Source organism: Eretmochelys imbricata, chromosome 15, assembly GCF_965152235.1.
Source record: "Eretmochelys imbricata isolate rEreImb1 chromosome 15, rEreImb1.hap1, whole genome shotgun sequence".
In the NCBI taxonomy this organism is placed as follows: Eukaryota; Metazoa; Chordata; order Testudines; family Cheloniidae; genus Eretmochelys; species Eretmochelys imbricata.
This window is the reverse complement of record NC_135586.1, coordinates 13397151-13416298: the sequence shown is the minus strand read 5'-3', so window position 1 is coordinate 13416298 and position 19148 is coordinate 13397151. Positions and strand designations below refer to the sequence as shown.

Below are 19148 nucleotides of genomic sequence, written 5' to 3'. Positions count from 1 at the left end.
CCCTGATGGTGTCGCTAGAGTAGATATGGGGACAGAGTAGGCAACAAGGTTTGCTACAGGGATTGTTACCTGGGTTAGTGTTTCTGTGGTGTGGTGTGTGGTTGCTGGTGAGTATTTGCTTCAGGTTGGGGGGCTGCCTGTAAGCAAGGACTGGCCTGCCTCCCAAGGTCTGTGAAAGTGAGGGATCATTTTCCAGGATAGGTTGTAGGTCGGTGACAACGTGCTGGAGAGGTTTTAGCTGGGGGCTGTACGTGATGGCCAGTAGTGTTCTGTTATTTTTCTTGTTGGGCCTGTCCTGTAGCAGGCGATTTCTGGGTACCCGTCTCACTCTGTCAGTCTGTTTCCTCACTTCCCCAGGTGGGTATTGTAGTTTTAAGAATGCTTGAAAAGATCTTGTATTATTTAAGGATCTGCTTTCTTAGTACACAAGGCTTCTGAGAATTACACCAGATGTTTTCTGAGAGGTGAAAGTTTGTTAGAGGATTGTTTTTATATAAATAGTTTGTAAATGGCTGTTTATTGAACCAAGTAAAATGGTTTATTGGCCCTAATGGTTTGTAAAATGGTTTATTGAATCAAGTAGAAACTTAGATTATAAAACTGGGTGGAAGTATTGTCTTCATCTTTCCAAACCATCTCAAACTGTATACAGTAGAATTTATGACTCAGAACTAGATGATCACATCGTCTTCCTTCAACAATTCATGAAAGAAGAAAAAAATCAAGTGGACCTATCAATATAATAAACTGCTATTTCAGTCAGCACTGGTTTATTGCCAGTATGGACAAAGCATCTCTCTTGGGTTTTTGTTTGTTTGGCCTCTTTTAATGTTTTTGAGACAAAGAGTCTGCTCCTGCAGGCCTTATTTATACAAGTAGCCATTCATGTGAGATTTCCCATTGATTTCAGTGGTAGTAACATATGAGTAAAGACTACTCATGAATATAGGGCTACAGGATTAGACCCCAAGTATACAGCAGTATTGTCTCTTCTGATTTTTTGAGAGGTGAGAGAATCCACTTCAAGTTAAAAAATCAGAAGCCAGTTGTGAATTGAATTAAGGAGTTTGCACCAGTTTAAGTAAATACATTTAAACTAAACTGGTGCAACAGCTGTGTTTAGGCAGGGCTGTATGCAAGCTCTTTCTTTCTTCCAGCAGTTGGGGAATGTTGCTTCTAATTTACTAGACACCTACTAACCAAAGGTTGATCCACCCTTTTATTTACATTTTATTAATTTCTTTTCTTCCCCACCCTGAAAAAATAAGGAAAGAACAGACAAAAAGGGCAGAACAGAAAGGTAAAGGAAGGGAAGGAAAAGGAGAACAACCTCTCCATTTCCATCTGCTCACTTTAAGCTCTTTTAGCTACCCCTATTATATTTAAAATTTAGTCTGGGAAATATTCCAAGCCCTGCCTGTTCTGGGGTATCTTACAGGGAGCACTAGAAAGCAACAAGTATACTTAGTAGCTACTAGCAAAAAAATAGTGTGTGAACTCTGGGCCTTAGAAAGAAAATACTTACTGTTTGCAATACCAAAGAGTCAGAAGGAGATACCATAAACACCCACAGCCAAGGGATTAGAAGGACAAAGACTACGACTTAGTCACTTACTACCCCTGAAAACTGAATAGAGGCTTTTTCCTCTACTCCACTGAGCACACAAGTATCCTCTCTTCTCCATCCCAGTGTGAAGGCTTTGTTCAACTCTTGGATGATAGATCTTAAGACCTTGCCTCCCTCTCAACTCCCAGAGACCTGAATCAAGCCAGGTGATTGGGCAGAAAGCAGAGGTGGATAAAGCAAAACTTTCCAGCTTCAGGTCTGGTAAAAATGTAGGTGGTCTTAGGAGTGCATGTCACCACACACTAAATGTACAGTCCTGCCTTCCCTTAATTGTAGTAATAGTACATTTGTATTATGCCTTTCAACTCAAAGGATTTTAAAGAGTTACACACATACTCATTCCCATCCACCACTGAAATGCAGCCACCTCTGATATGACCTGCGATAAACCACAGCAATTCTCAGAATAGGAAAACCTTATCGTGCAGCAGCCCAAGTCATCCAAAAACCTGACTTGGACAAAGTTCGTTGTGTGCTCTGACTATTAGACAAGCTGCAGATCTACCCTTAAAAATGCTAGGTTCATTTATTTTCATTTGAAAATGAAAAGTGGCCTCCCACGTACATCCTTGTAAATAACACCAACCCAGCCCATTACTTTGACAAATTCTCTTGTGGCTCCAACATAAGCAGCCAATTGCATCATCTTGTTGGGGACACTGGGCATGGCCACTAGGTAACTCGAGGGGATGGAAGACCATGAGTGTCTATGAAGCCCCCTCGCACTAGGCCCAAGTACCTTGGCCCCCCCTCACCTGAAGGCACTCGCAGCAGTTATGTATACTAGGCCCAAGTGTCTTTGGCCCCCCGGCCTGGAGGCACTCGCAGCAGTTATGCTGAGGATCTGCAACAATATGTTGCAGAGTCAGACTGCCTGAAACTAAACAAGGCCAAACAGGGCAGATATGGAAGAACAATGCTGAATAAAGCAGCTTTATGTATGGTTTAACAGTTGGTACAGAGAACAAGGGAACTAGCTGGTAACTGGATTGGCTGGCTATATGGATACTTAGGGCAGCTTGCTATTGGATAAGTATGCTGAAGAAAGGATGTATAAAAGCCTGTGTAACTTCCTGCTTGGTGTGCAGGATTTGAGATTCTATTCTCCCTGTACCTTGTTTGCAGCTGCAAATAAACTTTTCTGCTTCTCCACCCCGTTGTGATTATTGAGTGACACATACCGGGTAACGAACCCCTGCTGTTGTTCGCCTCTGGCACTGGGTGCCAGCAACAATCTATTACACTTCAGGATGAATGGATACAGCTAATTAGGTATGGGCATACAAACTGTACGAGAACTGTATTCGCTTATCAGACAACATTTGTGATAAAGGCTATCTTTGAAGTAGTCCCTCCAACATCTTTTTCTTCCTAGTCTGAGAACACAAAGGAACACTTTAGGAGAGGAATTGAGGAATAACATATCCAACTAAAATTGCTGGGGTCATTTAGGTAGGTACTATGCAGTTACTCTGAAGTTACAACCTGGAGGATTGGTTCAGTTCCAGTTCAGAGAGCAAAGTGCCTCTTACTGAACCGTCAGTACTACTTTCCACAGCATCTAAGTGTTCCTTAGACCTCCAAAGAGTCTCCCGAATTATGCTTAACTTGTGACAGGTGACAAGATCACAACTCACATAGCCAGGTATATACAGAGCTATTGGTAGAGAGATTCTGGTATACATTTACTTGAAATTTCTATTATTCTGAAGACTGGGAATGCCCCATGAGACTGACTACCCTGATACGGAATGGCTCCTGGAACACTTCAGGCAATCCACTGCCACCTGGGGCACAGGCCCACCCCCCCACTGAGCAGGTCACTTACCTGAAATGTAACCCAATTGTGAGAGTCTCTCCAGCTATCTGATCCAGCCTCATGGCATCTTGCAGCATCCCTGAAGATAAGGCAGTGTGCTCAGGACTGGGCCCTGTAACGCTGTCTCTCAGGGGATCTGGCTCCTCAGAGAGGACAGGAGAGGGCGATCTTCTCACTGTCCCCTCAGCCACCCAACTAGGCCCCAACGCCTCAGGTGTGACTAGGTAAGGGATCTTCTCACAATTAATAGCAGAGAAGAGACTGAGGGGATATTGAGATGTGGGGGGCCCTGCTCACCAGTGGTGACTTGGAGGGCACCCTTGGGGGGGGGGCAGCACTTCTCTGCTCTGGGAGAGGTCACTAGCTGCTCCAGATGAGATGGAAAGTCATTGATTTTTCTCATGCTACCTTTCCCCCCCACCATTTCCCTCCCCTCAGTCCCAGCAGCCTGGAAGTGCGGGGGGGGGGGGGCGGTTGTCTAGCTCAGTTCTAGACAGCCCATGGTGGAAGGAGGAGAGCAGGGTCTCTTTCCACAAGCAGGTCCTTCATCCCAGGAGTGGGAGGAGGAATTAATGACCACCCCTCAGGGGACAGTTCGACATTTCACTGGTGCTTCCTTAATCCCACCTTTTCCTTTGCCACAGGCCAGGCGGCCTGGAGGGATGTCTCTCTCTGGCTCAGTTAAAAATGGCACAATAGGAGAGTCACTCTCTTGCCAGGTGGACCATGGTGGGGGTTTTTCCTCCCAAAGCGGAGCCTCAGTCCAGGAAGGAGATCACTAATTGCCTCCCCTCAGGAAGCAGCTTGACTGTTCACCAGTGCTGCATTCTGTCCCCTCCCCATCCCAGTCCTCTTTCCCTTGCCTCAGCCTAGGGTCCCCAATGTAGGCCTTGCTGGAGCCCTAGGGATAGCTAAAAGTATGAACCAAAGTAGGCCTTGGCAGAATACTAACACACTAGGTATCAGCTACCCAAGTAAGCACATTCCTGACCTGAATGGATGGTACACTGCACCCTGAACTCTCAAGTAACCACATCAACAAATTCCTAGAGAGTACAGGAACACACAGATCCCTTGTAAAATAAGAAAGAAATGACAGGATAATAGATGAGGATTGAACTAGCAGACACAAGGAGGGTAGCTAACATATGGAATGGAATACATAACTTGTTTGTATCAATATATGAAAGGAGAGTGGAAGGAGGGGCATCTTTGTATTGGCCTAGGGGATGATATCATGTTGAGTGAGCTAATACCTTGTTGCAGGCATAAATGTGTTAATACCCAGTAACCACTGAGCAGGGCACTAGGACTGTGCCTTGTCGAAAACAAACCTGGCTGAGCCTTCGCCACCAAACCGAGCCTGTGGTCTTTCGTTATGAGCAACGTCACGGGCTGCTGAATCCACAAGCTACACTCCCTGCTAGTGCAGAACACACAGGAGCTCCAAGAACAGCAGCCCTAACACCACCCCCTTTCAGACAGTCTCCTCCCAGCTTTCTGCAGACCATGCCAATTTCCTGATCTCCAACACAAAGACTCCCAGCAGGCACCAAGCACCACTGGTCTTGTAGGAGGAACCTTTTGGGTGCCAGCGGTCAGGAAACTGTGGGATAAGGAGAAACTAGAGCTGTATGCTTCCCCCCCTCCACACACACACACATACACGGGGCTGGCTTTTCCAGGCCCTATGCCCTGACTGAAGGCAATGGGGGGCCCTTTGTGCCCAGAGGGGCTACAGGGGCCTAGATCCACTATTACTCTTATTATTTCTCCTCAGGAAATAATTAATTCAATTTTTCTCCTATTGGGACCCCAAAACCTGCCTTGTATCCTAACCAAGCACACTTCACCTCAAATGCCCTCCTGCCCACATACCCTATCCCCCTCAATAACCTTACTGGTGAACATTCAAGTGGACAGCAACCCTTGTTAGGGACAAAAGTCACACTGGCCCAATTTTTCCACCCATACAGTGCTGTGTAGTACCTTACACTATGAGTATTCACATTGATTTCTCATCCTGTTGACTACAGTGGGACCACTTGTAGCATACAGCATGAAGAACAAGAACTCAGAGACTAGTCCTTTTCTTTAAGCTTCGCAAATGTAGTACTGGTGAAATAGGAAGTTATAAGGCCTGATTTAAAATCCATTGATGTTAATAGGAGTCTTTCCACTGACTTTAGGCCAGGCCCACATAACATAAGGAGCATTTGCTATTTTCTCGTATTCTATTCCATGTAAAGTGCTCCCAGAACACACAATTATGGAAAGTTTCTACATTTGTTGTTATACTTAACATTGCAAAACAGTTCTCATTATAACCCCCTATTCTTATATACTTGTAACTTTCTGAAACATTCACTGTATCCAAAAATGAATTATTGTTTAAACATTAAACAAAATCTGTTTTTGTTTGTTATGAGTGAAAAATACACATTTTCCCCACTGTAATATATTTACAGTTCCTACTTGCATTAACATTATGGCCAGCAGGTGGCTTAGCCAGCCTCCTTCCTCTCTACTAACCCCAACAGGTGAGCCTGAGTGGGCGGTGGGGCAGGAACTGCTGACTATCAGGAGATCCTAATTAATTATTATGCATTTGTGGGGCTTTTTATAGGAGAGCGAGCAGCATAACAGGTATACTGTGAAACAGCACAGGGAGTAGTAGTTTCAGTGAGGATTTTAACAAAGGTTAGAAAAAGGCTCTCTTGTAATCAAAAGATGCCTAAATTCATTATTAACACAAATGTGAGCAAGAATAAAGTGCCAAATTGCTTGATAGAAGAGCTCACCCATCAACTACCAAAAGCATTGGGTAAACCTGCACAGGTAAGCAGAAAAGGTTCAAACAATTACTGTATTTATAATCTCGGCACAATATAGTATATGCTAAGGTCTTAATCCAGAAAAGAACACATGGAAATACATCTATTGTTACTTCACTGAATTCCTGAAAAATTTAACTGTATTTAGAACCTTCTATTTGTGTGTGCAAACACACACACCCCTAAAATAATTCCAGGCCTGAACAGCCTGTGTATAACATGTAAGATCTCTTATAAGAAAAGAGAATAATTCACTTGATGTGGAAACCATAACAACTTCCTGACTTTGTGTTCAAGTTCCCTTTTAATGTAGGTTTTTCTACAACCAATATACATACTGCATATGAAGTCCTGAGATCTGGTTTGTAGTCCCAATTCTGCCATGAACTTTCCTGACCTTTTGGCATTAAATGCTCAACCATTATGTTGCACTGACCTGAAATTTTGCATTGAATTTGTTTTTAATCAAGAAAAATTGACTGTCTGCAAATTCAAATAAATGGACTCCAATGTGTAAATCAAATCAACTTATATGCCACTGTTGAAGTCAACAGAATTATCCCTACTAATTCTGGATTTGGCCCAGTGTCTTTATGTGAATCTTTCCATGTGTATAGGATGACAATTGAAATAAATGTAATATGTTTCCATGGGCTAGATTCTCATCTTGGCTTGATAAGAACTATTCACCTCTGACAGTCCACTGTGTGAAGTTCCAGGTGCGTACTCACTGCAATTTTCTGAATGTATCAATGTGCTTTCTGAATGTGATTTTTCCAGCAATATTTTCAAAACACATCTATTATTTCTAAACCAAAAAGACCAAAATCAGTTGTGGTGTAAGTGGGTGCAAACATGGAGCTGAACCTGTTGTACATCAGGGCTAGATTTAAGCCAATATTTTCAGAAGCATTTCTCCACTTTCTAGGATTAAGTCCATGGCAAATCTAAAGTTTTAAAGAGAAACCATTTTTCAGTTAACTGAGCAGGAAAAACAGCATCTAATGTTTCTTAGAACATGCAAACATCCTTTTCACATTTTTATAACACAAACTGATTTAGTTTGAGACTAAGAATTAAAGAAAATTTAGTTTGGGACTAAGAACTAGCATGTAAATGTCAACTGAAAAAGCAATATAAAACACCTACTTGAATGTCCTGATTTCAGTAATGTCAAAAAAGGATGGGGAAACAAGAAATATGATCTAAATATAAATAGGCAATTAAACCATGTTAAATGTCAGCTTTCGGATTAAAGTTTAGCTTTTCCCTGAAAAGTGACTTTGTAACAATGGAATCATGGGGCTAATATTCAGTGTGTGTGACTCCATGTGAGATCAGTCATTTTTCCAACTAACAGCCCAGCAAACTCAACTTGGACTTAGAGTCAAACTGAGCTCTCCTTCTCACACATCCCAGCACTAAGATACTTCAAGTCAAATGTTGCAACTCAATTACACAAGTGCAACCCTATTGCCTTCATATTCTGATTTCCATTTCTCATGTGCAACCACACTAAAAGGTGATGGATTTTGCAGAGGTGTCAATGAGGTACTAAACCATGGCCTCTAGTATCTTTATTTCTGGTGATTAATGTACAAGAAAGAAAGAAGCCAGCCTGAGTTTCAGGACCCAAGTCTCTGGTAGAGTTTGCACTGCTCTACATGGGAGGTCACGTTTAAAGAACCACCAACTTTAATATCTCAGCCAGGGCCTCATACTGAGATTTGGCTTTCCATAGCCACCTACTCGGACCACAAATGTGGTATGAAGGCAGATGGAAGCAGAAACTGGATGGTGAGGGAGAAGAAGTGTTATTCAAACACAACTAGAAAAGGAGTACTTGTGGCACCTTAGAGACTAACCAATTTATTTGAGCATAAGCTTTCGTGAGCTACAGCTCACTTCATCGGATGCATACTGTGGAAAGTGTAGAAGATCTTTTATACACACAAAGCATGAAAAAATACCTCCTCCCACCCCACTCTCCTGCTGGCAATCGCTTATCTAAAGTGATCACTCTCCTTACAATGTGTATGATAATCAAGTTGGGCCATTTCCAGCACAAATCCAGGTTTTCTCACCCCCGCCCCGCCCCCACAAACCCACTCTCCTGCTGGTAATAGCTTATCTAAAGTGACCACTCTCCTTACAACTGAAATAGTAATGCAAAACTGCTTTTTGTATAAACATGCTCCTCTTTCCAGAAGCAGCTCTTCTTTATACTGAATATTTAGAAAAACCAAACTATTTTCAATGTGGAAAAGGAACTGCCTGCTGTACAATGCAGTACGGCCAACCTCCACCTTAGGTGCTTCCATGTGAAGCAGCAGTGTTTAGGAATCCGAGGTCAGGGTTATACGGATTCTCTTGCATTTCCACACAATTGGTTGGGTAGGGACTGATGGTTGAAGCACAGGTAGCCGCTGCAGGGGAGAGGAATAGAGGTGAAGTACATGCTTACAGCACCTGATTGGAAGTTTTATGGTTAGAATCAGTGCTGTGTACGTTTTTACTACAGATGTTTGAATTCATGGTAAATAATATTTGCTGTGAAGTTGGGCAATGTCTCAATTATTCAGATATGTCTGTTTATCTGACCTGCTCAAGTTTTTAACCATTGTTATTAGTATCAAATAACACAGTCCATCAAACTTCTGCTTTGCATAGATTCTTAAGACTGCAAGGCCAGAAGGGACCACTCTGATTATCTAGTGCAGGGGCGGGCAAACTTTTTGGCCTGAGGGCCTCATCAGGTTTCTGAAATTGTATGGAGGGCCGGTTAGGGGAGGCTGTGCCTCCCCAAACAGCCCAGCATAGCCCAGCCCCCACCCCCTATCCAATCCCCCCACTCCTTGCCCCCTGACAGCCCCCATCCCAACCCACCCCCACCCCCCAGATCCCTGCCCCTGCTCTTGGTCCACTGACTGTCCCTGGACTCCCCGCCCCTAACTGCCCCCACCGCCCCCATCCAACCCCCACCTCCTTCCTGTCTGCCGCCCCCCCCTAGGACCCCTGCCACATCCAACCACCCCTTCTCCCTGACTGCCCCATGCCCCTGACTGCCCCCATTCAACACCCGTTCCCAGCCCTCTGACCACCCCGACCCCTATCCATGGCCCTGACCATCCCCCCGAACTCTCCTGCCCTCTATCGAACCCGCCCTGCTCCCTGTTACCGCGCTGCCTGGAGCACCGCTGGCTGGCAGCGCGGCTGCACCAGGACAGGCAGCCGTGCCATGCAGCACAGAGCACCGGGTCAGGCCGGGATCTGCAGCCCCACCGCCCAGAGCATTGTGCCGTGCGGTGGCGTGGCTGGGGGGGGGGGACAGCCTCCTGGGCCAGGAGCTCAGGGGCCGGGCAGGATGGTCCTGCGGGCCACAGTTTGCCCACCTCTGATCTAGTATGATCTCCCATATAACTAAAGTGCTAGAACTTTCCCAAAATAATTCCTTTCCAACTAGGGCATCTCTTTTTAAAAAAAGAAATCCAACCTTGATTTTAAAACTGCCAGGGATGGAGAATCCGCCAAACCCTTGGTAATTATGCAAGATTCTTGCATAAACACAACTTCTTTGGAAGCACCATCAAGCAGTAACAGAATAAAGGAGACACTAGTATCTACATTCTTGCTGCCTCTGACCAAAGCTGACCTGCTAGATAGTAAGTACAAGTCATCAAAGGCAATCATTGTTTGAGTTTTAATGAAGGTAAAAAAAAAAAGAGCATAGTGTGTCCCATTACAAGCTTTCTGGTTATGTCCTATTAGAAGTGATGGGAGTACCCAGTACCAAACTACACTCTGCTTGCCTCATTACCAAACCAAAGGGGACTGTTTAGCTGACAAAGATCCATGACTGCAGTACCAACATCAAGGTACTAAAACAGCACTTTTAAACAGCTATTGCTCCCAAGAGCTTTTGCAAGGATCTGTTTTCTTCACTAACACCAAAAAGCTGCTGGGAATTGCAGCAGATGTTGACTGAAAGACGGTTAGAGAAGTTTATATGAAAAGCAAGGCAAAAGTTGCCTGTTTATTGAATTTAAAGAAATGGCTACAAAATTGGTTGGTGACATTCTCAACTTTTTCAGGTCCGAGTAGACTGTATTCATCACTCCAAACTAGTTGGTGGCACTATCCTCCCTATTAGTATGCAAGTGAAAGGTCTAAAACATTTCCATAAATTTAATCTTTATTGAATACAATTTTAAAACATGCTCTACCTTCTCCAGTCCCTAAAGCAGCAGCAGCTTTCATGACCACCACACAGCTTGGTCCAGTACTGTACCACCTTCTCATTAGCAGAGGAGCATTTTAGAAAACTGGATTTGCTATTCCATTCTAGGAAGCTATCTTCAAACAATAGAAGAAAGGATTCCCTTGGAATGCTGTCAGTATAATTAGGGTTAGATAATGCTACACCACCTATTGCAGTAGTGTGTTTGAGATGTTCTTGACCAGGATTTTGATACTAGTAATTGAAATTGAGCATTCTAACACTACTTTTGTAATGATGATTAGATTACCTATCGTCACCAGGTGTGGGACCTTCTGCTGTGATGGACTAATTCCTACCTGTAGCTTATTTTCCACTAGTCTCGCCTTCCTTTCTAAGAATCAGTTCTTTTCAAAATCAGTTGAACAAGCCAACCTCATGTCTCGCTACCACAGTACCGTTGGAAATACTATATTAACTTCACTCTCTGATAGGCACAGTTGAGTCCATTCAATGAGCCAAATTCATGCCAGGTGTAAAGCCAGGCAAGGCAATGACATTACACTGGGAATTTGCTCACTATATCCCAGACTACCTATATTTTCCTCCCAGACCTTGTCCTTTTCTCTTACAATTGAGAACACTTTTCTCTCCATCTCCTGCGGTCATGACGTCAGTATAATTTTCAAGTTCTCCTATCTTTCTTCCACATTCAGGCTTTTGGTAAGTCCTGCCACTTTCCCTTTATCACCACTAAAGCCAGTCTTTTCTTCTCCATTCCTACTGCTTAAACCAGAGCACACAGCATGGTCACTCTTGTAATGTTTCCTCTGCAGATTCTCTTTCCCACCACTCTAGCTAGAAGTCCATTAAATAGAATGAGAATTTGTATCCTTAAAACTTGCAGTGTGATTGCTGATATCAATTGTATATGAGATACTCATTCAGGCTGTGTCCTGAAAACCTGCACGGTGTCTAGTTCTCTTAAGCTTTGAATAGTTGTGTACTTTCTCTATTCTTATTTTTGTGCACAGTAATTGACTGGTTGTGATACTTCAAGCATGAACTCTAATTACAAAGAGACTGAGAAACAGAACAATTTAATTGCATTTCTTTAATTATAATGCATGTATTTTTTCACCATTAGAACTTTTTGTCCTTTAAATCAGTTGCAGGACTTTTAAAATCTTGAAACACCCCCCATCTGTTTCAAAATTTAAGAACGTTTTCTGTAAAATATGTTGGAAAGAAGATTGCACCAGATTTTTATTTATGCAGTGGTTCTTTGTCTACTAAATTTTAATAAACTAATTTATGGGGTGGGGGGGGGGAGACATCCTTTCAAGTCAATAGTGTCAGGGCATACTATTGACTCCGCTACTATGAATTGGCAGAATGACTCAGTTGAACAACATGCAGTCAGACTCTCTACCTCATGAGATATTCATAAGAAAAAAAAAAAAAAAGTTAAATTACAAAACAGAACAACTTCCAGGCTGAGTTTCAAGCTACCCCAGGAGCCCTGTGCATGGAACTTGATCACCCTCCTGACCTTTTACTCCCCAGTCTCCCAAGGAGCCACACTTCTATTGAGCTCCTGTGCAAGGGGATAGGGAAAGATCACCTGTTAACTCTTTGCTCATGGGGAGCTATTGTTCTTGCACAGACATACTAGAGAAACAACCTTGATGTTTCTGGTATTATGATCAGAAATGAAAAAATTAACAAAGTTGGCATAGAATTGGCCATAATTAAGCTTTCAATTTTACAGCCAAAAGATAAATTCTGGGCATCTTCCCTTCCTTAGCAGTTTTATCAGTTTGATTGCAGAATCAAAAAAGACAAGTGTGTAAAGCGGATAAATATTCTCAGGTCAATTCCTCTATGTGCTGATTTTAAAAGCAAATGAGTGGGAGTTTGAGTATATAAAAAATAGGAAATAAGGAACATATGTAACTGAACCCTTACTGTTTCCTTACTCTTTTTAATGAGCATCTTTATTTTAGCTCTCTGTGCCTGTTAAGTGAATGATGCACTTGCAGAAGCTTTTCAGGATAGCAATCCAATTCCCCACATAATGGCAGAAACAAAGGTTGAGATGTAGGCAGGAGCAGCATCTTTAAAGGCAAGATGAGGTATTTGAATTTGACGCAGAAATAGACTGCAGGTCAGGGGACATAGAAGTAGGCACCTACACCCAGAGCTTCAAACTTACTTATGCACTGAAATCCCATGGATTTCAATGCAGGTTAGAGACCAAAATACGTTTGTGGATCTGGGCCCTGGACACTTTAGAAAAATCACATTAAATGCCTAACTGCATTATTAGGTACCCAAATGCCTTTTGAAATCTAGCCCTTAGTGACTTCTTGAGAACAGTTCCAATGTGTGTATGTCACAACATTTTGCAGCTTCCCCCAGCAGCAAAGTCTTTAGAATGGGGTATTCTAGTCTGAAGTGATGTGCACTAATTTTATTTTGGTAGGGGAGGGTGTAAATCAATTAACCCTATCATTCCACATGCTTCACTTCATAGTCTGCTGCTGTTGACATCATGGGGGGGCGGAGGGGGAGAATAAGAAGGGAGTCTGTGCCACCTGTGTTTCAGAGGCAAAGTTTAAGAATAAAATGGAGGCCTTGACACAGGGATTTCCATGTCTCTTGAGAGAGGGTTATCAGCACCCTAATGCTCCAGGAGTCCTTTTCACAAGTGACATCCACAGCCCACACTTCAGTGCTCAAGTTTCCAGGTGGGATTTTCAGAGGTACTTAGTATTGGTCTGGCACTGCTCCCATTAAGTTCAATGGGAGCAAAGTTGACAACCAACACAAAGCATTTTTGAAAATCCCTCCTGAAATTCATCCCACTGTAGATGGCAGACATTCCTCCATACCACTTAAATAGGATTTAAACCCTATTCTGAGGGCTTAAGTGGTACACTAGCTTTTTGTTGCCTCTCTGCACAGGAGTGACTGTCATCTGAGTAAAATGAAAGTGTGAATTTAAGTGCTAATATAAGCATTGTTGGCCTGCCTCTCTAAGCACCCCCGTTTGACAATAGTTCTCCAATAGCATCTCACATATGCACAAGGGATGGCTGCTCATTGGGTTTGTAGCCGCTCAGCTCCTTTTTATATTTAAACACTTAAGATCATTTTGGCTAATTCCCCCTTACAAACCTCCCACTATACTGATGCTATAATCGGAGTGTGTGTAAATAACTGGCACTCTCCCTCCTTCCCCAATTCTTTTTACCAAGGGGTTATTTTCATGGCTGGTCTAATAGACACCTGCTCCTTGGAGGCAACAAATGGCCGAGTTTAGTGCCACCCATTTCCCTCTATTAGGAAACTAATCCTGATTATTCTTACATGTAATCAAAATCCACCCCACCAAGTTGTGTATTCTTTAGGCAGAGTTATGTGGGTGCAGAGGAAGAGATGCCCCATATGTGGGGCAGGAGAGCAAGGGAACTATGCTACCTCCTATAACTTAATACTCACAAGGACAACAGCTGCTGCAATGCACCCCACAATCTTAGTGTCGTACTTTCTAAGAAAACAGTTCTACAATAGAGGGAGTAATGAAGGTAGCATCACCCAGCCCAAATGCTACATGCTAGAAGCATCCCTGGCTTATTAATAACTGTCTAGTTGGGTGATTAGCAGCACTATCTTTAGAAGTTTTGTATGGCACAAGTGTGTCCAAAAGCACTGTGATGGGTTTGGGCACAGAGACACCCGTGGGACTGTCACCTGATGTGCTGAAATTACCTCTAAGCCTTTTTTTTTTTTTTTTTTTTTTTTTGGCCAGCTTAGGACTCCAGAACCCTGTCTTGTTGAGCCAGACACACTAGCCTGCTGCAACACAGACCCAGGTCGGAACCACACCCCCAAAGCTGCAGACTTAACTGAAAACAGCTGAGCAAGTACTCCTGTCTCTAGCACCCAGACACCCAGCTCCCAATGGGATCCAAACCCCAAATAAATCAGTTAACCCTGTATAAGCTTTATACAGAAACTCAAATGGTCCACCCTCTATAACAGAGATACACAGCTGTTTGCTCCCCCAGGTATCAATCACTTACTCTGGGTTAATAAAAATCACCTTTGTTAAGTATAAAAAGTAGGATTTAAGTGGTTTCAAGTAATGACAGAACAAAATAAGTTACCAAGCAAAAAAACACTTAGCAAGTCTAAGCCTAATACATTAAGAAACTGAATACAGGTAATCTCACCCTCAGATGTTCCAATAAGCTTCTTTCGCAGACTAGACTCCTTCCTAGTCTGGGCCCAATCCTTTCCCCTGGTACAGTCCGTTAGTTCCAGCTCAGGTGGTAACTAGGGGATTTCTCATGACTGGCATCCTCCTTTGTTCTGTTCCACCCCCTTTTATAGCTTTGGCACAAGGTGGGAATCTTGTCTCTCTGGGTCCCCACCCCTCCTTCTAAATGGGGAAGCACCAGGTTTAAGATGGATTCCAGTACCAGGTGACATGGTCAGACATACTGTGAGATCCTAGCCTCCATTCTTCCTGGTCTGACTCACAGGAACTAATGCAGGAAGGATTGCAGATAAACAGAGCCATTTACAACCAATTGTGCTAGTCACTGGGAGCCATCAAGATTCTAAACCATTAATGGCCCACACTTTGCATGATTACAATAGGACCTCAGAGTGATACTTCATATTTCTAGTTTTAGATACAAGAATGATACATACAAATAGGATGAATACACTCAGTAGCTAAGCTTTGTAAGGATATCTTACAAGAGACCTTTTGCATAAAGCATATTTGAGTTACATTACATTCACTCATAAGCATATTTCCATAAACATAGGGAGTGCAACATCATAAGCACCCCATGTAGTCACACCCTACACACTATTGTAACCTTTGTACAAAGTACCCTTTGTGAGGAATCATTTGAAAACTAATTTACTTGTCACTAATATCATGGTGAAATAGATGTAGCAATATTTATGTAAAGTAATAAAGTCCCCCGTATGATGTCATTAGCATATGGTCAAAACCAGACAGCCCTGCCGAGGTAGGCAAAAGCTGTTAAAACAAGCCTATCCTAACCAAAGTAATTTTACCTCAATTTACATATAATTAGTAAACAGGGCCCTCAAGATAGCAGAGGGAGGAGATTGCTGACAAGTTATTTTGTTTCCTGCCATCAAGTGGGGGAAATGAGAACTCTGGTGAAGGAAGCTCCATGCTCTGTCACCTACCTCACAGTTCAAATGAGCTTTACTTGCAGGGGGAGGGGAGGAGGAGGAAACCCTTCAGAATAATCCACTTCGAGGATTCCATAGACTATAAAGAACCCCAAGTTATTTCACCTAAACCCCTTGGGCATCTGGGCAAGATCCTTACCAAGGAAGAGTCAGTTCCCCTCTTAATGGAAAACTGGGGGTGAGTAAGGCCATCTTAAAGCCTTGAACCAAAACTTGCTAGATTACATTTTAGATGGGTGGTTTCGCTTTTATTTGCAGGTAACCATTTCTAACTCATTTGAATTCATTTAAAGTCATATCTGTGTGATGAAACTCATTTTGTTTTTAATCAAAAAAGTGTGATATTTAAACTGAACAGTTTGGTAACTCCAGTTAAAGTAGCTAGCTATTGGATACTGACTCCTTAAAAGGGCAGCAAACCTTAATATCCCTCTGATATATCCAGTCCTGGAACAATCAAAACAGGTTTTTGGGAAAACTCAGGGCTATGAGTGTGTGGAATCACCATACCAGTTGTTAACCAAGGCTGGTAGAAGCCAGTGGTAGTCTGAGAGATTGCAGGCAGGACCAGGATCCAAAGCATTGGACCAGGGTTGCCCACTATATAGAAGTACATCCTTGTTGCTGAGGGTGGGTGACCCAGGCAGAGGAACCACAGCAGCAAGGCACTTGAGGTTACAGGGCAAGGGGTAGCAACTCCTCACCACCTTTGGTGCATTCAATACAAGTAACAACAAGCTAGGGTGAAGAGCGAGTATACAAGGGGAAAATTCCAAGGCACAAACATAATGGCAGTTTGTATTGCAATAACTGTCAATGGGATTTAGGCACTCAAGTGTAATTTGCCTTTGAAAATCTCCCCCCACAATCACAAAGAAAAGCACTCTAGCACTACAGATCTCTGATCAGCTGCTGTCCTTCCATGGCTCCAAAGACCCCTGCACCATGTGCTTTCTCTACAGCATTGGCAAGATAGGAGACCAGGAGAACAAGGACTATTCCAAGCTGCTGTGTGACCTGCTGAACAAACATCTGAAAATACCTGCAGACAGGTGAGCCTGTACTACAGTGTGCCTGATTTGGGGTCTCCATATCTGGTTAAACTACTAACCCCAAATTACATAGCTCTTTGCATTAACTCTTTTTTGAACAACCTGTTTGAAGACCGTAAAAAACAAAATTTAAACTCTGTATTGCCAATTGTCATAATAGGAAGGGGATAACCCCTTCAGCACAAATGGTAGGAGATGCTGGTGCTGAACATCTCAGGTTCAGTTAGTATGTGACCATGGCCAACTGATTAGATATAACAACGTGACTAACTACTAGAGAACAAAATTGATACTACAAGAACAGAAACTGAAGAAAAAAGTTAAAAATCCTGTCAGTTTGGAAACCATATTTTTTAAAAATAAAGGTTTGACAAATAAGTAACTTTCCACTACTGTTTGCTTTTCACATCTGGTCTTCCAGAATGCAACATTGTACTAATCAGTATCACTTGCTAGTTATTAATTTCACTTTCAGGTTCTCATGCACTTGAATTTTCAATGCAGAATCTGGGATGCAAACAAACTGCAGAGGAATGTTTTCTTTCAAAAAAAGACAAACCAACCTGTTCCCATCAGAATTTTTACAAAAGAAAAAAGCAGCATTTCTGTTGCTTTTCCTGTACGTAGGCCCAAACTGGACATGACAATTTATTTAAGAATAAATAATTTAAGGTAAGTTGAAATAATATGTACAAATTGACAGGAAGATAAGGAGACTACATTAAGCTTTTGCAGATGCTTGACAGTTTAAGGAACATGTAATCCAGATAGTAAAATCTGGAGAAGGCTTCAGGATTACAGGGATATTTGACACTGTGTTTGTTTCACCCAGTGAAACACAGTTTGCAGAGCTCTGTTCTCAGCATCTCTTCTCTTTCAGAATCTACATCAGCTACTTTGATATGAGTGCTGCCAACGTAGGCTGGAACCGTACCACCTTTGCTTAAGGCACCTACATAAAGTAACAGGTTATTTGTGGACCAGCATTTACCGAGTTTGAGATTAGTGCTCATGTCATACTTTCTGCATTGTGTGCGCAAATTCAAGGATCATGATTCCTTAGTAGCATGCTTACCTGTTGCTGCTTTAACATTCTTCTGCACCACACCTGTAAAAGAAAAGTAGAGACTTAGAAAAAGTGCAGAGAGTTTTATTACTTTTCAGAGACATGGGAAGATGGACACGCTTTCTATTGATCTGTATGAGAGATGCTTCTTAATTGTACATTAGACTTGCTCTGAGCAGGATTGCTTTAAAGAACTACATATTTGTCAGCTGTGGTGGAGGGTTGCTGGGAAATTGAATTTATCACCAATAAACTTGTTTCCTGCCTGAAACCATCTAAAGTTTCACATTCATCAGTATAGAAGCTGAAGACTGGTTTTACCCAAACAAGCACAAAACATTGGGTTCCATCATGAGAGCTTTTCCAGTGGAAGTTTTCTTTAAACAAATAATCATCCCCCTTTAGCACCAACTTCCAAACATGGCAGTATTTCAAGGTCTCCAGCACTACAAACAAGTCATCCCAGCTAGTCTACTTTCCATGTTCATGAAGAAAAATACCAGATGTAAACAGCATAAAAGTAATGAGTCAGTCATTTAAGCTGATTCAGGTCTTGATCTAAAGTATTAATTATATTATGTATAAAAGGAACAGGCCATCATCCCCCTTCCCTCCAACACGAACATCCTTCCAGCACTGTGGATACTCTACCATAGTTTTTCCCCCCAACTCAGTTAACAATAAGTATAGCCAAGGCTTTTACATGTCAACCAAGCACTCCCCCATTTCTGAGGCTCTCAGATATTAACAGACTGCACAACAAAGATCTTCTTCCCTAGGAGGTAGCCTCCAGCTCAGTCTCAGGGTAGTCCCACATCAGGTACATCATTTAAGAAAGATTTGGGGGGGGGGGGAGAAGGGTTGTCTTTCTAATGACCACATCCAAAGTCTTCAGGCAGGGAGAAGGACAAGCAAAAAGTAGAAGACATAAGGGAACACAGAGACCTACAAAAAGTCAAAGAGCGAGTAACTCCCCACCCCATATCAAATAGCACCCTTTCCCACACAGAGCCCTGGTCTACACTAGGACTTTAGGTCAAATTTAGCAGCAGTAAATCGATGTAAACCTGCACCCGTCCACACGATGAAGCCCTTTATTTCAACTTAAAGGGCTCTTAAAATCGATTTCCTTACTCCACCCCTGACAAGTGGATTAGCGCTTAAATAGGCCTTGCTGGCTCGAATTTGGGGTACTGTGGACACAATTCGACGGTATTGGCCTCCGGGAGATATCCCAGAGTGCTCCATTGTGACAGCTCTGGACAGCACTCTCAACTCAGATGCACGATT

General features: G+C 42.7%; 1 protein-coding gene across 1 annotated transcript; it reads left to right on the top strand.

The window, feature by feature from the left end:
• The first annotated feature begins 6176 nt into the window (after nucleotides 1-6176).
• LOC144275735 (macrophage migration inhibitory factor-like) lies at nucleotides 6177-17739 on the top strand. The gene is made up of 3 exons (XM_077835252.1): nucleotides 6177-6284; nucleotides 16617-16792; nucleotides 17673-17739. Exons 1-3 carry the CDS (start codon nucleotides 6177-6179, stop codon nucleotides 17737-17739), a joined length of 351 nt encoding a protein of 116 aa, XP_077691378.1.
• Nucleotides 17740-19148: the final 1409 nt, after the last annotated feature.

Bases quoted from the DNA above. Each gene is read 5' to 3' on its own strand.
- LOC144275735 (XM_077835252.1), top strand. From the start codon at position 6,177: ATGCCTAAATTCATTATTAACACAAATGTGAGCAAGAATAAAGTGCCA. The intron at 6,285-16,616 runs GTAAGCAGAAAA...ACAATCACAAAG, and splicing joins CATTGGGTAAACCTGCACAG to AAAAGCACTCTAGCACTACA. The intron at 16,793-17,672 runs GTGAGCCTGTAC...CTTCTCTTTCAG, and splicing joins CTGAAAATACCTGCAGACAG to AATCTACATCAGCTACTTTG.